The sequence below is a fragment of the Diachasma alloeum genome, unplaced genomic scaffold, assembly GCF_001412515.2.
Source record: "Diachasma alloeum isolate Michigan unplaced genomic scaffold, Dall2.0 Dall_scaffold_00176, whole genome shotgun sequence".
NCBI lineage: Eukaryota > Metazoa > Arthropoda > Insecta > Hymenoptera > Braconidae > Diachasma > Diachasma alloeum.
In genome coordinates this window covers 3,389,813-3,408,494 of record NW_021680342.1, presented here as the reverse complement: position 1 = coordinate 3,408,494, position 18,682 = coordinate 3,389,813, and the positions used below count along the sequence as shown (strand labels likewise).

At 38.7% G+C, this 18,682-nt stretch overlaps 3 protein-coding genes across 11 annotated transcripts in view; 1 reads left to right on the top strand and 2 right to left on the bottom strand.

Moving 5' to 3' along the window:
• LOC107045820 (casein kinase I) overlaps positions 1-5,962 on the bottom strand; it is a 45,991-nt gene extending 40,029 nt beyond the window's left edge. For all 8 annotated transcript variants that reach the window (XM_015268238.1, XM_015268306.1, XM_015268428.1 and 5 more), the window contains exon 1: positions 4,354-5,962. In XM_015268238.1, the coding sequence (XP_015123724.1) occupies positions 4,354-4,591 (238 nt within the window). In that variant the 5' untranslated portion in view covers positions 4,592-5,962. The remainder of the gene's footprint in view (positions 1-4,353) is intronic.
• A 235-nt stretch (positions 5,963-6,197) lies between these two features.
• On the top strand, positions 6,198-12,334 carry LOC107036431 (centrosomal protein of 120 kDa). 2 transcript variants are annotated; one of them, XM_015254392.2, is made up of 6 exons: positions 6,198-6,502; positions 7,666-7,813; positions 7,910-8,162; positions 8,961-9,611; positions 10,455-11,809; positions 11,930-12,334. In XM_015254392.2, exons 1-6 carry the CDS (start codon positions 6,451-6,453, stop codon positions 12,258-12,260), a joined length of 2,790 nt encoding a protein of 929 aa, XP_015109878.1. In that variant the 5' UTR covers positions 6,198-6,450; the 3' UTR covers positions 12,261-12,334. The 2 variants fall into 2 exon arrangements, with proteins under 2 accessions (XP_015109878.1, XP_015109870.1); XM_015254384.2 differs by lacking the exon at positions 8,961-9,611.
• A 184-nt stretch (positions 12,335-12,518) lies between these two features.
• LOC107036448 (myogenesis-regulating glycosidase) lies at positions 12,519-17,933 on the bottom strand. The gene is made up of 7 exons (XM_015254403.1): positions 17,915-17,933; positions 17,353-17,511; positions 16,902-17,235; positions 14,926-15,512; positions 13,568-14,094; positions 12,893-13,049; positions 12,519-12,821 (listed from the first exon to the last, which is right to left on the bottom strand). Exons 1-7 carry the CDS (start codon positions 17,922-17,924, stop codon positions 12,634-12,636), a joined length of 1,962 nt encoding a protein of 653 aa, XP_015109889.1. The 5' UTR covers positions 17,925-17,933; the 3' UTR covers positions 12,519-12,633.
• Between the last annotated feature and the right edge of the window lie 749 nt (positions 17,934-18,682).

The window sequence follows — 18,682 nt, the reverse complement described above, 5'->3', positions numbered from 1 at the left end:
GAGAGAGAGAGAGAGAGAGAGAGAGAGAGAGAGAGAGAGTCATGGGTGCAGTTGGCTGAAAAGAAGGGTATGCAGCCAGGTGGTGCGCCGGGAATTCATACACACTAACGTGAGTTACTGTTGTGAAGAGGTCTTTGGTTGTCTCTCGGGCCGTCTCGACTCGTTTCGCACCGAGGACGAAGGAGGAGACCCGTTTGCTGAAGGAAGTGCCAGCCACTTTTCTGTTGTTACCCACACATTGAATTGCTGAGAGGAGGAATAACCATTATCTTGATTCCGTTATCAAACTAACAATTCAACTAAACATAGAACATGTTTTTTTCGTCTCGTCATATCTATTTTCTTCTGGTGAATTGTAAATAGCGTACAGCGTTGAAATTTTTATCAAGTTATAGTTCCACTGGAATTCCAAGGCATTTCATAATTTAGAATTCATAATTTGATGAAAAGTAGGGAAATGGGAATTTGAGTTGAATTACTTCTTGAAAAGTGATAGAGATTAGAAAAATTCAGGTAAATACATTCTTGAATTTCCAAGCAATTGAGAATTCAGCGTAATTTTGCACTGAATTCTCATGTTTTGATAGAAAATTTAAGTAAGATGGGAAAAATGAAGAATTTCATTGAATACCTCGTTATATCTATTTTCTTTTGGTGAATATTAAATAACGTACAGTGAAATTTTTATCAAGTTATAGTTCTACTGGAAACTCAAGGTGTTTCGTCATTGAGAATTCACAATTTAATGAAAAAGTAGGAAAATGGAAACTGAAGTTGAATTATTCCTTGAAAATTAATAGAAATCAAGAGATTTCAGGAACATTCTGTCTTCCTGCTGCTCAATAATGCGGAATTTCATTGAATTCCTTGTCATATCTATTTTCTTCTGGCGAATTATAAAGAATGCACACTGTTGAAATTTTTATGAAGTTAAATTCTACGGGGAATTCAAGGCATTTCGTCATTGAGAATTCACAATTTTATGAAAAAGTAGGTGTAAAATGGACATTCAAGCGCGATTACTCCATGAAAATTAATCAAAATCAGAAAAATTCAAGTAAATAAATTCTTGAATTTTCAATTCAATCTAAAATTCCATGATTTGTTTTCCCCAAAATCTAATTCAACATCCATAAAATTCCAATCATTCTCTCCTAATGTATTTCAAATGTTATCAAATCATTCACTATAATTGCCGCTGCAAATTGATGATATTAACGTTCAAGTGTAAGCACAGCTGAGAAATAACAGAGAAACGCATTGCAACACTTTCCCCTTTTTTCATTCCACCTTTATGCTCCCTCCCGTGCGCATTATTATTCAACGAATTATTACTAATGAAATTGTTTCCCCTCGTAATTAATGTTATTTCACGAGTATGCGGCTGAGTGTACAGCTGTACCTTGAATTCCGTCTCAATAGTTGAGGATTACATTCTCGCCTCCTCATCACAGAGACAATACTTGTATACAAAGTATTTTTCCGTTTAATATTCATGCTTCTGTCCGAGGTTATATTTGTCACCGTCTCGTGACGAGAATTCATGTGCGATCGTGACTCCAGTTGCCCATTGGTGTTAAAGATAATTCGAATAATATTTTTCGCTCGACTGTTACTCCTTCTCCCTCTTTTGTTCATTAATCAGTTCTAGAACTGGATGACTAGAGTTTTGAGCCCCTAAGTGTACACAACTCCGAGATAACAGTGATGAGCGTTGCGCAGTGATAAAATCAGCTGATAACAGGTATAGACACGTTAGAGCGACATTTTATGATGCATTTGCGCGCGTTTGAACGGTCTCATGGGTCGATTTTTATTTTGATTGTTTTGATTTTGTTCTCCCGGTTTTTATGGAGGTTTTTCTGATCACCCCCGGCTGCGAGTCTTATTATAGAATTATTCCGATCGATATACGAGTTATACGGGGCACTTATCAATGCATGAGGCGATTAAAACCAGATTTGTTGGGATCTATGCAAATACGAGGTGACGTGGATATTTATGAGGATCGAACGTTTGATAATTTTTACTGTTCCAGGAGATTCTGAGGGCTCGAGGTTTTTTTGAACTCTTCGATCTGATGGGGATTTTTTTTCCGTAAAACGTACAGCTCTTCCGGGTTCTAATGGATAGAGATTGACCTCAATTGGCCTTTTTAGTTGCGAGGTCACGAGATTTTTGGGGGCTTTCGGGGATTTTACGTATAATTCATCATTTTTGATAGCTCTCATGTATGAAATCATGAATATTCATGTTCATGAGAATTTTTTTATCGGTCGAATAAATATTTTCTTGAGTTCTCAAGCGAAAAGATCTATTGACGAATTGAAAATTTCATTTCCTTCCGTGATTTGAAATATGCAGACTATATTTATTCGCAGACTCATATTCGTCAACAGTTGACTAGTAATTTTCAGAAAGTGACATTGAATGCGTTTTAGGGGGAAACAAATTACGAAATTTCACATTTCACTGCTCATCTCCCCGTGTGAATGTCAACCAATAGAAATGCAGAATTATTTCCGTAATTTTCGGTTATTTCCATTTAGTCGCACGGCAACCTTCATTGAAAATTTTGTGTCAAGATAAATCAAGTTCTGATATCAAAATATATGAAAATATATTACATATATTTTCATATATTTTTATGGATGTTAATTAAACTGAAATTCACAATTGTCTTTCTTTTTTCATGAAATTCTTCAAAATTTCAGTGAAACTAAAATATGATAAAAATTTATTTTTTGTTTAGAAGTGTATCGGAAATTTCAGTCAAAAATCTTCACATGTGAAAAAATAGCCGATGGGTTAACACGCAATGCATGCAGTGGGCAAAATGATCGGTCATTTTCTCCGCCCACCCCTTATTTGAGAAATCATGGATTCACAACGAATAGAGTTATCTCTAAATAAGAGTTCTGCGAGAGAAAGATGAACACAAAAATTTACGGATTAAGCCAAAGGACGGAAATGCTCCATTCAGTGTTATTATCGAGATCGAGATAACTCATTCTGTTTACACGAGACATTCCCCTCTGACCCAAATGAAAAAGGTCACTGCAATGTCTCTCTGATGAGTCTCCAATCTTGGAAGGATAATAAAAAAATAACAATGCGGGGAAATACTGGAATAAGACGACCGAACAATGCAACCCAGCAAATTTCAATTCTTCCGTCTCATTCTCTCGTAATTTGAGATCGACTCATTAGACATTCCGATATATTTTTAAATTTTAATGGATTCACAATTCGCTGAGATGTTGAATTGTTCTTATGGGAACTTGAATATCAAAGGTGAAAAGTTTATTTCTACCGGGGAATATTGAATTTCCATTCACCTCCAAGATTCTCGAGGGAGATTGAATTATATTGATGTAGATAAAAAATTTAATTATCACTCGGTTTTAGTTTCTCATTAACGAAAACAGTTTCTATTTTTTTCATCAACTCCTCACGTTCATCCACGATAATTGAAGCAATCTCGAAACTTCTCACAACTTACACTGAGAGAAAGAAGAATATTTTCTCAAACAAGTGTCAGTTGAACCAAAAAAATTGTAAAAAATTACCAAAAAATGAAAATAGGGCTGACCATTTGAGAACTGTCCTGACATGAAAAATTCCTGTCAGCAAAATACATTTAAAAGTTCAAAAAAATGTTCGATTTATTCGAAACAAGAGACACTAGCTGTTTGTTTCGAGTATTCAACAATTACAGGTAATGAATTAATTCTTAAATTAAATAATAATGAAACAATTAAATTTTACTGGGTAACACGTGAATTTCTCTAATTCACTTCAGTAATTTTTCCAGTACTAGCACCAGAATTAAAAAAAATTAGCTCTCTTTTACGTTAGGGACAAAATATTCCTTGATAAATTTTTCTTCACAAGAGATCTTTGTGGCCGTCCGCATGAAAAGGGTCTAATTAATCGGCATGAATCTATGTATACTCCGATAATATTGACAACCGAAGATGTAATTTAAAATTGGCTTAACTGACAATTGCAGAGAAAAAAACATGAATATCTCGTAGACTAAAATAGACAAAGTGGGCCCTTTTCAAGCGGACGTCCACATTTTCTCTCCATGCAAATATTTCGTTGTTGCCGAAAGCAGAGCGATTATTAATGTTCGGGTCTTTTAAATTCGAATAAACCATCTTTTTTGATAGTTTCTAAACGCGATTTTTGGCCCAAACAAGACTTGCTAGAACCTGTTCACTTCTCTCCGTTGGACTACCAGTTGTCCTTCCCCCAGTGCACGTTCATCCACTTTAATTAAAGCAATCCCAAAACTATTCCCACCTTCCGCCGAAAATTAGATGAATAAGAATAAATTTAATGACTCACCGAGTCGAAGTTCCCCGAAGTTACCACAGCCAATTTTCTTTCCAACTCGGAAGTTGGGTCCAACCATGAGAATCCCCGACGTCGAGGTGACACTATGCCTGGACGTATGCATATTGGATCTAGTTGCATTACCACTTCCTCTCGATGCTCTTTTGGCAGCTTCCTGTTCACGCTCTCTCTCACCACCCCTGGTCATATCCTTGTCACCTCTTGTCTCTCTACCGTCGCGTTTCTGCATCTTTACTGGTGAAAGTTATGCACTAGTCTGGTCCCACCTTGTTAGCGAAGAACCAGAACCAACACAACTCAACTACCACCCTACTATGCCCTCCCTATTTTCCTAATTTCACAGTTTGTCAGTACTGGCAGTAGCTGCTGTTCGTTGGGTATGTGATTCCCATGTTGTTGCAATTGTTGTGTCAGGGTCAAAGGGTGAAAACTCACTGGAGCAATCACCTGTCTGCCCTGTTGCCAAACTCCCCTGTCTCTTGACCACTCCACGATTTACCGCAAACAAATAGGCACAAGTTTGACAAATCCCCCTAGTACCACTAGCTCATACCCCCACATTCACAAGGCACGAAAAATAAAACGAAATAAACATTTCACCTCCACAACTCCAGCAATTCCACGTTTTATTCCAATAATGAGAGAAACTGAGGGAATTGTCAATGGTTACCAACTCAAGCTGTGTGTCAGAATGGGGCGCTCGCCCTCATAACAGTTGCCCCAGGGAGAACAGGAATGAATTATTGAGAATGGAGAGCATTAAAAAAAGGACGGGAAATGAGACTGGAGATTGACAAACCGAACAAAAAAATTGATACAAAATTTTAAAAAATGTACAACCGGTTTTTACGGAAAACCCGGCCGGTCGAGAAGCTCAATGAGGGAGCAAACACGAACCTCAGTCACTGTCCAGGGCATCCCCAACTGTGGACCCGTCTTCGGGCAGGGTGTACCCCCATACAACCATTATGGATCATCGCCAGTTGCTGTAAATCACTTTTATTCTCTCACAATCCCTCGACTCAACGTATCTCCCACAACAGTATCTCCTTTTGCACCTCAACTCCACCACTTTTACCACTTATTTCCCCGCTGCAACTGCGTACAGACGTCGACAATACCTCCAGATAATAAAAAAAAAGCTCAAAACGCCTGAAGATTTATCCGACGATGCAGGAATCAACGGGATAAAACTCGTTTCCACGGTGCATTGAACTCCGGGGGATTAATAAAGTGATGGAAACAATTGTATTATTTTCACATTGCCTGTTTGGGAGGAAAAAAAACTTCTCGTCCACCTTCCCTCGGTTATCCTTGCGACACCAAACGGTAGCCAACTTGAACGACAACTGACGGGGCAGGGGCGGGAGGAGGGGGGGCCAAAAAGATAGAGATGTTTTTGTGCTGCACTACCTCATTAATCCACCGAAAATGATTTAATGTTGATCTGTTTGACTATTAATTTTCACAATTTGTTGGGCTCGGTTTATAGAATTTACGGCATTGTGGCACTAATTCACTGGAGTCTTTTTGGGCACCACCCCGTGGCCCACAACCACAAGAAACACTTTGGCTTCACCCACGGGCTACACCAACTTGGCCACTTTGGCCGACACGGATAAAACGGTTGGGAGCGGGTCTCGATGTACATTGGCTGGAGGTTTTTTTTTCTTTCTTTGTGGAGAACCCGGCAGGCCTACCACGTTCACGGGTTATTGGCGACTCATGGAAAGAGCCTTTTAATTTTGGATGAGCCAGTGCTCGCGAGATGGCGCACGCTCACGGGCGGGGGAATTTTGCCTCTTCATTTTCTTGAGTTTTTCGGTTCTTTTGCGCTCGAAGTGTTGATTGTTCACGCGGGATTAATTTATTTGATGTGCATTTGAGTTGTTAGTGACCGGGGGAGTCGCGGAAATGCTGAAAATTCGGGGCACCACTTCGCCCCCCATTTTGTTTGTTTTCGTTTCGGTGTCAACGCGCAGTTAGGTCGCTGTTTCCATGGCAGCCGGCCACAACCGCTCGGTTCTCGGCCTATTACACGGTTTTCGGAGTTTATTGTTTATTATTTATACGGTGTGAGGGACGAGAATGGAGCAGCTGGTGGGGAGCAGTGTCCAGGTCGTTTTGAGTCTCAAGGAAGGTAATTACGGCTTTTTTCGGGGCTTTTATTATTCATGTAACCTCTCGGGGGGAAATGGCGGGAAACCAGTGCTGTCATGCTGGTATCGTATCACTTTGTTTGAGCCGCCGCGAGGGGATCATTCAATATTTCAGGAGGATGATTATCGCTTATTTGAAGAGCGTTCGATGAATGTGGGATAAAGCAATTTTATCGTAAGGCGAGGGAAAATGGAGGTTCCTGAATGATCGATTTCTAGTGGTTTAATGATGTGATTCGGGTGAATCAGGGCTCATTGTGAGGGTTGAAGAGATAGCTCGGGGGGAAAGGAAAACATTTTTGGAATTCATTTTAAGGGTTTGTAGTTATTAACGATTGAAAGGGATTTTTTAAATTCTACCCACTCAATTACAAACATATGTAATAATCGACAACAAATTATTTATGCAGAAAAGATTTTATCAACTGCAGGGAGTGCAACAATTATTCTTCCATTTTAAAGCAATTTTTTCAATCTTCGAGATGAAGAAAAATTTTTGGAATTCATTCTGAGGGTTTGTAGTTATTAACGATTGAGAGGGATTTTTTAAATTCTACTCACTCAATTACACACATATCTAATAATCGACAACAAATCTATTCACGCAGGAAAAGATTTTATCAACTGCAGGGAGTGCAACAATTATTCTTCCATTTTAAAGTTGTTTTTTCGTACCTCAGAATGAAGAAACATTGTTGAAATTCATTCTGAGGAGTTCAAGTTATTAATTATCTAAAGGGGTTTTTAAAAATTTGAGTCACTCAATGAAAACAATTTTTTAAATTCGACTCACTCAATTACACGTCTGACAGCATATGCAATTATTCTTGCAGGGAAGGGCTCCAATAATTGCAGAGAATTCAATAATTATTATTTTATTTTAAAGCCTTTTTTTCAATCTTCGAAATGTAGAAAAATTTTTGGAATTCACTCTAAGGAGCTCAAGGGATTAACGATGAAAAACGGTATTTGAAAATCTCATTATTCTTGCATCCAAGGATTCTCATTTTTCCAAGGTTCAAAATGAGAAAAAATCGTTGAAATTCACTCTGACGATCTCAAGTTCTCACCGATCGAAAACTGTTCTTCAAAACGTAATGCACTCCATTACACGTGTGACAGCATATCTAATTATTCATTGCAGGGAAGGGCTTTGATAAAGTAGCAAATCCAACAAGTATAATCGCGACATTGAACGGATTATCACTAGAAACAGATTTAATCAGTCCCGAAGGAAACCCCGTGTACGCTACCGATCTAGTATGGGAGGCGACAAAAACAACCCTTCGAAAGTAAGAAATATCACTAAAACCGCGAATAGAAGTGACTGAAATACACGGGAATAATTTCCCCATCAATTCACCCATTCAATTTAAAAAAAATAACAGGATGCGATCGGGACAAGAGCCGTTGAAACTCGAATGCATCGAATTCAAAGAGAACGGCGTGAAGGAAAAGATCGGGTACTTGCTGTTGAGCCTGCGATCAGCGCAAATTGTCCCCCGGGGGAACGAGAGTACCATTAAGACGGATTGGCATAGGCTGCTGGGCCTCAGGAACGATGTGAAAGGTGATAAGCCAGAATTTTCACTCTCGTTGACCATTGAGGACATGGATACCAGGGAGGTTGGGTGTTCAGAGGTAAATTGAATGAAGTAGAAGATAAAGTGTGACTGTTTTCCCATTGATAACGATAATAATGCCTCAAAATCATCGAAACGACTTTCCTTGTTTCGTATTAATGAACGAAAGAAGTTAGAAAATTCTACTGGAAGTTCCAGCAGAATTATTCAATAGGGAAGAATTATTAGATCGGTATTTTTCTTTTCTCTCGCTATATTCTTTCATTTTTAACGGAATCCGTGACAAGAAGTTTACGACTGGCCATCCCCCGAGGCCCTTCAGCTTGGTTCCTCGGTGTAAATTTCCTAAATTTTTTTTACTGCATTTTTTGCGCCTTTTGTTTAAACATTCCAGCGAAAAATTTGGAAAATGCGAGCCGGGGATTTTTTGTAAAAGTAATCTCGAAGAAGACTTTGTAGAGACTGATCAAATATTTTGAATCTCTCTAATTACAGCATTTTTATTTTTCTATTGAGCTATTTTTTGCAGTTTTCCAATTTTTTCTTGCTGCAGTTTTTTTTCTTCCATTTAAAAATTCACGCAAAAGAACCTGAAAAATTAATAACGAGGAATATTTACAGAAATCATCTCCTCAGAATTATTTGTATAAAACAAACAATATCCATTAACTCTTCGTCCTGAATATTTTCTTTTGATTGAACGATTTCCACTCGAAGAAAAACTCGGTAATTTTTCAATAGAATCAGCGAAGAACAGATAGAATTTTCACTCCATCCCCAAAAGAAATCCGATAAAATTGTTAGTGAATTTCCCGCATGTGCAGTTTTATGAATTCGTTCTCATCTTGGTGTTTAGAAGAAAGATGAAGAGTCACATAAATTAATTGAAGAGAATGACCTCCCAATGCCCTACGTAATCCCTGAAGAGAGATTGATTCAACTCGGTCCCATAAGAACCAACCGGGAATTATTCCTTTTGAACATCTTGGCTGGAACGACTGCCAATCTTCACCTCATCTCCCCGAAACCCGCATCTCCAAATAGCTCAACCAAAGTCCTCACCTTCTGGTACAAAATCCTGGACAATGAACTCCAGTCCAAACCTTTTACAATTGACTCCAACGTGTTCCCCCTGAACGAGAAGATCGTCATGAGAATAAGAAGTTCCTTCTCAGTGTTAAAAAATTATGTAGAACAGAAGCCCAGTTTTCTTGTTGTTCTCAAGTGTGGAGAGAGTATCTTGGGGGAGTCAGAGGTAGATTTGAAGACACTTTTGTCGGGGGGTAGTTCAGGGCAGTGGGTGGACACCTGTGGGGGTCGGGAAGTCCTTTTGAATGAACGGTGCTTCCTGAAGACTTTGGATAGGAGAGATGAGACTGTTGATGCTGAGGAGAAACCGTATCTTGATTTACAATTGGTTCTCACGTGTGTCGGCAATCAGGGCGATGGAGTCCATGTGAATTCCCTTCCCAATAATTCCTGTTCGACTAATAAAAATTTAGAAACGGTAAATTACAAAAATATGATGGTTATTCAGTAATGAAGCGGTCGAAATCACTGCCAAAACCTGGTAATTGTTCATTTATTTCGAAAATGAATAATTTTAGGGGAAGATTTCTCGCGACAATTTTTGTAGGTGAGATAATTGAAATAAAAACAATGGAAATCATTTAAAATCTAAGAAGATTTCATGTTTTGTCATAGTAATGTGTCGGTTTGCACTGTTAGAATGACTGGAATTTTAAATTCCACTGAAAATTCACGAGAATTCCAAATTTTTTAGGAACCGGAAGATGTGAATTCCCTAACTTACTTCAATTGTCAATCGAAACAAGAATATTTCATGTCAAATTACCCTAAATTTTCACTTAATTAAAAATTGACAATATAAGATATTTACCTGAATTTTACTAATTCCTATGAATGTCCATAATCTGAATAAAAAGATCAAAATCTACTGATTTGCTCTATTAAACATTTTTCATTAAACATTTTTATTAAAAAAACGGGTAAAGAAGCCCATTTCCTTCAATTTTCGCCAAAAATTTTCAATAGTTAGACAGTCATCAGCCATTTGAAGGGGATGCTGAGGACTTCACTAGTGGTCAAAACATTATTATAAATTTTGTCGAAATAAATTTAACTCAGTGATGATTTAAATGAATTGAATTAAAATCGATTGAATCATTGCTCAGTCTAATACATTAATATAAAAAACATGAAGTACTTCAACGTTTGATTTGCAAAAACCTCACCCTCAAACTTTGTTCTGTTACATTTCCCTGCTTCATTACTGAACAAGAAATTCAAAGCCCATAACAGAGCCATAATGCGCCCTTTTCATCTCCAGATGATGCAAAAGCTCTCTGTTACAACGGATCATCAAAATCCTCTCAATGATTCACCCAAGTATTTACGCAGTGGACATGAGACCGATTGCACAAGCAAGATGAATCATTTTTCCAACTTTGAAATACCTCAAGAGCGTCCAGGAAATAAGATAACACACTCGTGCAGTGAAAAGGATTGTACAAAGAGCGTCGAAGCATATCACTGTTACTGTCTCCACGTTACACTGAACACTGTAACGCTGCAATCAGAATCGATAAAAAATATTGAATTCAGGTTTCATCATCCCAAGGCTGAAGTTATGTCCACACTTTATCCGAGAATGCCAGTGAGAATGGGTGAGACGTTGAGATTGCAGGATATCGGTTGTAAATTTCACTTTATCTCTTCAGTTGAGGAGATCAAGCACTTGCTAGTTGCGTATCCACCGAGAATAAGTATTCGGGATGAGGAGAAGATAGAAAAAAGCTGTTTGGGTCAGGCTATCCTTGACGTGAAGCGAATATTGAGCGATTCCAAATTGAAATGTCAGTACGAAGCGGTTTTATTCGATTCCAGTCGTCATGAAATCGGTTATGTACAAGTGCAGATGCACCTGGAGGATCATGGGCCCTATTACAGGACCACGAAGTCCAGTTGGAGTGAGAATCTGGGGCCACCAGTTCTAGATGACTCCCTAGCGTCAAAAATAGTGGACGAACTGGAGACGTGGAAGGAGCGACAGCAGGAGATGTTCAAAGTGGAGTTACAACGGAAAGAAGAACGACATCTGAATCTATTGAGTGATGAATGGCAGAGGAGAAGGGAATCATTAGAGTCCCAACTGGCTTGTAGTGTAGAACAATGTAAAATTCTAGCTAGTAATTTAAACAAAGCCACTGATGATTTGAGAACGAGGAGAATACAGAGCATGGAGAAGGAGGCACAACTGATGAAGGCGAATGAAGAGTTGAAGTGGACGTGCGACAGAAAACTGAGAGATCTGAACGACGCATCTGAGAGGATGCGAGAGGACTACACTTCGAAATTATCTCGATTGGAGGAGGAGAAGAAGACCTTTGAGGAACAGATATCCGAGCTGAGACATGAGAATAATCGACTGCAGAAGATTGTCTCGAAGCAGAATGAGGAGCTGATGAAATATCAGAAGGGCTCGCTCACTTCTGAGCAAACGGAGAATCTTCTGCAGCAGATGCAGAGTCTTGAAGATAAATTCGAAAGTACCATGAAGAGCAAGACGTTTTTTAAGGAGCAATGGGGAAAGGCTGTGAGGGAGATTCACAAGTTGAAGATGGAGCATCAGCAGGCGTTGGAGGTCCAGATTAAATCGAGCAGGGAGGAGCTTAAAAATATTGAGTATGTGCTTGATAATTCGGTAATTAAAGTAGACAAATCGATGAACTCATTAATTCTATTTATTTATTGATGAATTTGTTAATCTAATCGAGTGAGATAAATTTCTAATTAATCTTTCAGTTTAGAACAATTACTCCAAGCAGATTCAGCAGCCCTTTCCAACGACAAGCTCCTCCTCGACGAAATTCAACGAGAAATCAATGTAATAAAACCAAAACCCTCTTATACGATTAATCCTGAAGAGTTCAATAGTCTTTACGAGTGTTCTTCTCGATCGAACATGGATTATGGAAGACGACAGCACTCCAAGGAATCGAGTCAACAGGAGGAAAGACTGCGAAAGCTCATTGAGGAGCGTGACACATTATTGAAGACTGGAAGCTACAGCACTGACGATGCAATAATAATTAGGCTAAATTCGGAGATACGATCTCTATTGGTTTCTCGCTGAAATAATAAATTCATTTTATCAAAATTATATTATATTGGATTATGTATTCATTTTACTGAATGAATTTGATTAGATATTCATCCCTTCATTTTAACATTCAAAGGATCAGCAATCCTTGTTTAATTCTCCTCGAATGGTGTCACATCAGTCGATTGATGAGGAATTGCCAATATTTACTTATCTGACTTCATGTTTTGTTTTCAATTTGTTCATACTCTTTATCTCGATCGTGTATCTAACACAACAACAACAACAGCGGACGATTCAGATGTTTTTATTGATAACACAGTATTTTTATGATTTTTCAATCGATCATTCCTCCTTAGATATATAAACTACATAACATTTTGCATTCGATAAGACCATTCAAAAATTATGCTTGTTTTCTAAACCATGGGAGAACGTTCAGTGGTGCAGGGTAGTTTCGTATCCAAGTTGGTCCGACATAACTACGATTGGTATTAGCATCCCTCCAGGTCCCTCTAGGCAGGTAGACGTCGCGAGAGCTCACGTTTTCCTCAATCACTGGGGCTACGAGGATTTCCTCTCCCAGGAGGAACTCTGTAAATCAAAGAAGTTCGTCAATTTTTCGTTCAACTGCGATTATTCCTTTTCGTTATTATCAATCCTACCATCGTTGATTTTGTGAGCCTCCTGATCGGTAGGGTCGACCCACCAGATGGGGGGATTCAGTGGGGCTCCAGTACTGACCGTTACATTCATGAGTCTCAGGATAGTCGGCGCTATTTCAGCATGAAGATCCGTGAATTTTCGGCTGATTGTAACCGTCTAAAAATTGAGGAAAAATAATTATCCAGTACCCATGGTACTTAAATCAAGGCACTTTAGTTCTGGAATCCAGTACTTTAGGCTCTTATAATAAGCGGGGTTTTGAAGATATATCCCAAGACAATACCATTCAAAAATTAATCCCTATAGATTTTCAGAAAAAATTCTAAATGGCTTAATTTATTATCTTCTCATAAGTTATTGAGTTTTTCTATCCTCATATTTTATTGATAAAGGCAACAATAACTGTTTGAATCAAATAAGAAATGATTTCACGAAAGTAAGAAATCATTTCATTTTTTACAAAAAAATCATCATATTCGGAATTTATCAATCTACCACGGATTCGTTTTTAAGAACATCGTAAGGACCGTTTTATTATTTATTATCTTCTAAGCTGTGTACTACAGCTACTTCGATTTTTTTTTTCAATAATTGGGAAATATCATGAACATTATGATGAAAAACACGGGGATAATCGTAAGAAAAAACCTATTGTCCCCAATGAATTCAATTACCTCGGTATCGTAATCCCAAGGGACGAAAGAATACTGCAAAGAAGGCATGAACACATTGCACTGCAGCCACCTGATGAAGAGGTCCTTCGTGGGCAGGAAAGTGCCATTCAATGATCCATTCAAATACCCATTCCCCCCGATCATGTCTGGAAGAACCCAAACGTACCCCGCCAGGTTCATCTGCAGGAGGGTCGTGATCAACGTTGGCAGCCCATTGTTCCAAGTGTACCTCGTGTCCTTGTCGATCATCCTGATGAAGATCGGGAGGTCCTGCGAGTCCCAGCCGACTCGAGCCTCGATCATGCTGTTGAAGTTGATCGCAAGCGCATTCACGTAATCCTTGGTGAAGATTCCTGGTTTCAATCCGGGTGCTCCAGCCAATTCGGATATCTGGGGGAGCCATGATGACTCACCAGCATCGAATTTGAAGGAGTCTATTCCCAGTCTTTCGAGGGCTTTCAATCTTCCCACCCACCAGCTAACGGCCTTTGGATTTGTGAAATCTATTACTCCAGCTCCATTGTTGCCTGGCAAAAGGAATAATAGGGATAAATTCAGTAGCGAAGCGGTAAACCGGGTTAAGTTGATTTTGACTATTGGCCAGTTTTTTAAGAATTTTTCGGAATATAAAAGGGATAGAAAATTTTTTGTCATGACCTTTTTATAGCCCTCNTACTCCAGCTCCATTGTTGCCTGGCAAAAGGAATAATAGGGATAAATTCAGTAGCGAAGCGGTAAACCGGGTTAAGTTGATTTTGACTATTGGCCAGTTTTTGACGAATATCTCGGAATCTAAAAGGGATAGAAAATTTTTTGTCATGACCTTTTTATAGCCCTCAATTGGTTCTATAAAAAAGGTCATGAGAAAAATTTTGCTATCTCTCTTAAATTCTGAGATATTCATCAAAAACTGATCAAAAATCAAAATCGACTTAACCCGGTTTACCGCTTCACTACTGAATTATTTTATTCATTAAAAGCACACGTCTTTCAAGACATTTCACCAAAATTGACCTCGAAGGAAAATTGATTTATGCTGTATTACTTCACAATTTATTAAACAGAAATAATAACGATATTGGAATGCATTTTCGAATAGAATAATTCCAAGAATCGAGGAAAACACGCGTCTTTCAAGACATTTCATCAAAATTGATCTCGAAAAAATCGACGTACGCTGTATAAGTTCACAATTTGTTAGGCAAAAATAAGAACGATATTGAACTGTATTTTCGAATAGAATAATTCCGAGAATCGGGAAAAGTAAAAGTCTTTGTGTGACTTATTCCCCTCGAAAGAAGAACTTGGGAAGGCTAAAATGAACGGAAAATAATGAATAATACTGAATCATGGCTTACCTTGCCACCATGTAGTGTACGTACTCCCATCGCTATTCTTCACAAAGTAACTATTATTACGAGCGTAAGAATAAGCAGGTTCACACCCAATATTAATGAAAGGATGAATCCAAAGTGTATTCCTGAAACCCTTCTTCCTGAGAGTATCAGCGAGTCGAGTGATATTGGGGAATTTCTTAGTGTCGAATGTAGCAGATCCGTAGCAGGTCTCCCAATTGTCGTCTATCTCCAACTGGCTGTTGTTGAATTTATAAGAGACGATCTCATCCACAAAATCGTTGACGACTTTCTCGCTGACGTTGGCCTTGTACCTGGCCCAGGTCGAGTAGATGGGGTGCTGGACCATACGGGCATCAGGATGTCCAGATGGCTTTCCAAAGTGACGGTTGATGACGGACTCGTGCGCGAGACGGGAATTGTTGAAGAATCCGAATTCGTAGGAGGTTGTGGTGTTCTTACCTGGGGTGTATGGCGCCTTGTTCTTGGTCACCAGGCACAGGTACTTATCCTTGATGTTGTTCTGGTCCAGGAAGAGGTGGACGTATGGGGAGACGTGAATGTAGAAACCTCTGCTGGAGAGCCAGTACCTGTGCCGAGTAAAATTTTCTCTCGAAACGATCTCAATAGAATAAGGCGTATGAAATCCACAATTTATTGATTTTTTCTATGGAATATTTACATTGAAGAACGCGAAAAAAGGATGCGGAATTCTTCAATAGAATCGACGAAAAACTGTTAAAATTTTGGTTCTTCTTCAGAGGATCTTTCCTACTTTACAGAACTGACGAATCACTTTCAAATTATCCATTTGTCCACACGTACATAGAAATGTCATAAAAAACGTAGAAAATTCGGTAGAAAAATCTATTGGATTTCTATTATTTCTATTATTATTGGTTTGTGGCTGATTCTACTGAGAAATTACAGCTCATCTGGGCGTTTTTCAATAAAAATTTTCAGATCCAATCAATTAGCCCCTCATGTATAGATATTCCAAATTTTTATTTTTTTCCTCATTGAAGTAGTTTTGACGAAAATTGCGACCTAATAAAAAACATTTGCTAGTTAGTACTTTTTTAAAATAAATTTGTGAAAAATCCCCCCTGAAAAAAAAGGCGTTATTCCTCCTATTTCATTATTTCCAAAAAATTTTATCACCAATCGGTAGCACATTGTTTGAAGATTTTTGCGAGTTAAGAAAAAATCGTCAATGCACTCCTATTATTGTGTAAATTAACAATTCCAATTTCAACTGAAAACCAGAGTTGATGACCTGACATTGTAGCACAGATATCAGACAAGATATAAATGTTTTTTTGGGCTCAAATGAAAGAGCGGGTCGAGAAATGACGTGCTAGAGCCTCTAAACATGACAAATGTCTCTAAAGATGATATCTGTTTTCAATTGAAAAGCAGAGTTGTGACATCATTGTCTAGGAGGACAATGGGGTCTAGGAGTATGTATAGAACATTGGGGTCTAGGAGTCTCCCCTGGTTCAAAACCATCTTTAGAGGTCCTAGCACGCCATTTCTCGACCCGCTCTTTCGTTTGAGCCCAAAAAAACATTCATATCTTGTCTGACATCTTTGGTACAAACTCGGGTCTTCAACTCTGGCTTTCAATTGAAGGATTGAAATGATTGAATTCGATTGGTTTGTACAACTAATTCTATTAAGATATTTCCTAAAGAAATTCTTCGGCTCAAATTTTCTATTTTTTGTTTGATTTTTTCAATAAGAAAAGAGAAGTCGCAAAAACGTGGAAGATTCTCGTCGAAGAATTCCTAAGGAAACTGTCTCAATAGAAAAAGTTGTATAGAAAGATGAAATTGTACTGTTCTTCTTATAAAATAGTTTCTATTGGACATTTTCCACGAAAAAAAAACGCGCAGTAAAAGTTTCGGCCAAAAAATAATAGAATTTTCCATAAAATTGACTAGTTTTTTAATGAAATTTAGTTGTGTGTATCTATCTACCTCTCGGTGATGGCCATATTCGTCGGGTGGGACGGGACATAAGGCTCTTCGTCGAAGTACATGTGCTGGATCGGCCAGTGCTGGTACCGGTGCTGGGGACCACCCACCCATTGCGTGTCGTCTCGCAATGAGAAGCAATCGCTGAAACGACTCGAGGGTGAAGATGAGTTCCTTTGAACTTTCACGAATTCACGAGTGGGGACCACTTCGATGGTCGTGTGAGTTCCTTTTTCATCAGCGATGCAGGTGTAGAATTGACCGCAGCTCGTTACCCTTGGGGTAGCGGTTGGTGACGAATCGGAGAATTGAAGTTCAATTCTCATGTTTGTGCCATCTGTGAAAAGGGAGTTGATGGAGTTGTGAAATTTAGGAAGCGTTATGTGCCAGAATGACGTTTTTACGGGATGTCGATGGTAATTTTTTCCCGGCATAAAGGGTTTCTTGTCTTTACCGTTCTTCGTGGCATTGAGAACTACCGAGCCACCGGCTCTCCCCTCGATTTCGATCACTGCATTTTTTGAGACCTGTCTGACGCGTGTTGGAGGGTTCGGCACGTCAGGAAGCTGGCAGGATAACGCACTGCCGATGAGCAACAGAACGGTCAACTTGACTGTAATTCAACGCAATATTTTAGAACATTTTAGATGCGAATTATAATTGCGAACATTACTAAGTTACCCAAGGATGGTTGCAATGGCACTGATGAAATGAATGATAATCATTGAAAATTGGTGACAAAATCACTGAACGTCAGAATTTTGCAATCACAGAATTTTCCTGTAATTCCTGAAAATCAGTCACAAAATCACAATTTTTTTTCTCTCTTTCTTTCTTCGTGTGATCGGTCAATTAGATTGACAAATTAAACTGATTAATGAATGGATTACTTGAGGTAGTGCTATCACATGAAACTGAGTTTAGAAGGATTATCCACGAAAATTAGAAAAATTTCCAAATTAAAAAATCGATGAAAAATCACAAAGCACTCCCCAAAGTATAAAATTATCACTCACCGAGACCCATTCTCACGGCCAGTCTACTACTGATCGTCGGGTAATCTCCTTCCGTAGTTTTATACACGGTTGATATCTCCAGTCGAATAAAAAATGAAACAATTATCTCTGCGACACTTGATAGAGAGTCATAACAAGAATCGAGTTGTCCAACCAACAATTATCCGGCTTCCGGTAGGAGACTCCTTCGATTATCCTCCAAAAATGCCTGCGAACATGTTTACTATGTCGAGATAACGCACGTGTTTGCATTGGTTTTGCAATAAAATACTTTCTGGAGGGGGATATTGAACCATTGGTGAGTGGAAAAGTTTATCGATTGATTACACAGAAGGAATGACCAGAGATAATACAATAAAAATCCCGGGAACAACTAAACTATCACGTTCGGTTTAATCTTCCTCATGCATGGCATCGGTGTTGCTCATGCTTTTCGAATGAAGTAAGGAAGAACATCCAACTTGGCGAGGTAATTCACGCACAACCTGGGTCCAACAATATCTTGGTAGATAATTGGATCGTGCCAGGTGCCCTTAGGAAAATAGACATCACGATGACTAGCATTCTTCCCGATTACTGGAGCCACCAAAATCTCGTCTCCCAGAAGATATTCTAGATGAAGGCGAGGGTTTCGACCATATGAGCTAGAATAATTTTTTCGGCCGTGTGCCCGAACAATATTTTTGACATGGATACGTCTACGGTTTCAATATGGGGTTCATTTTAGGAAACGGTCCTTATGTGCAGGGCTATCTATCGAAATTCTAG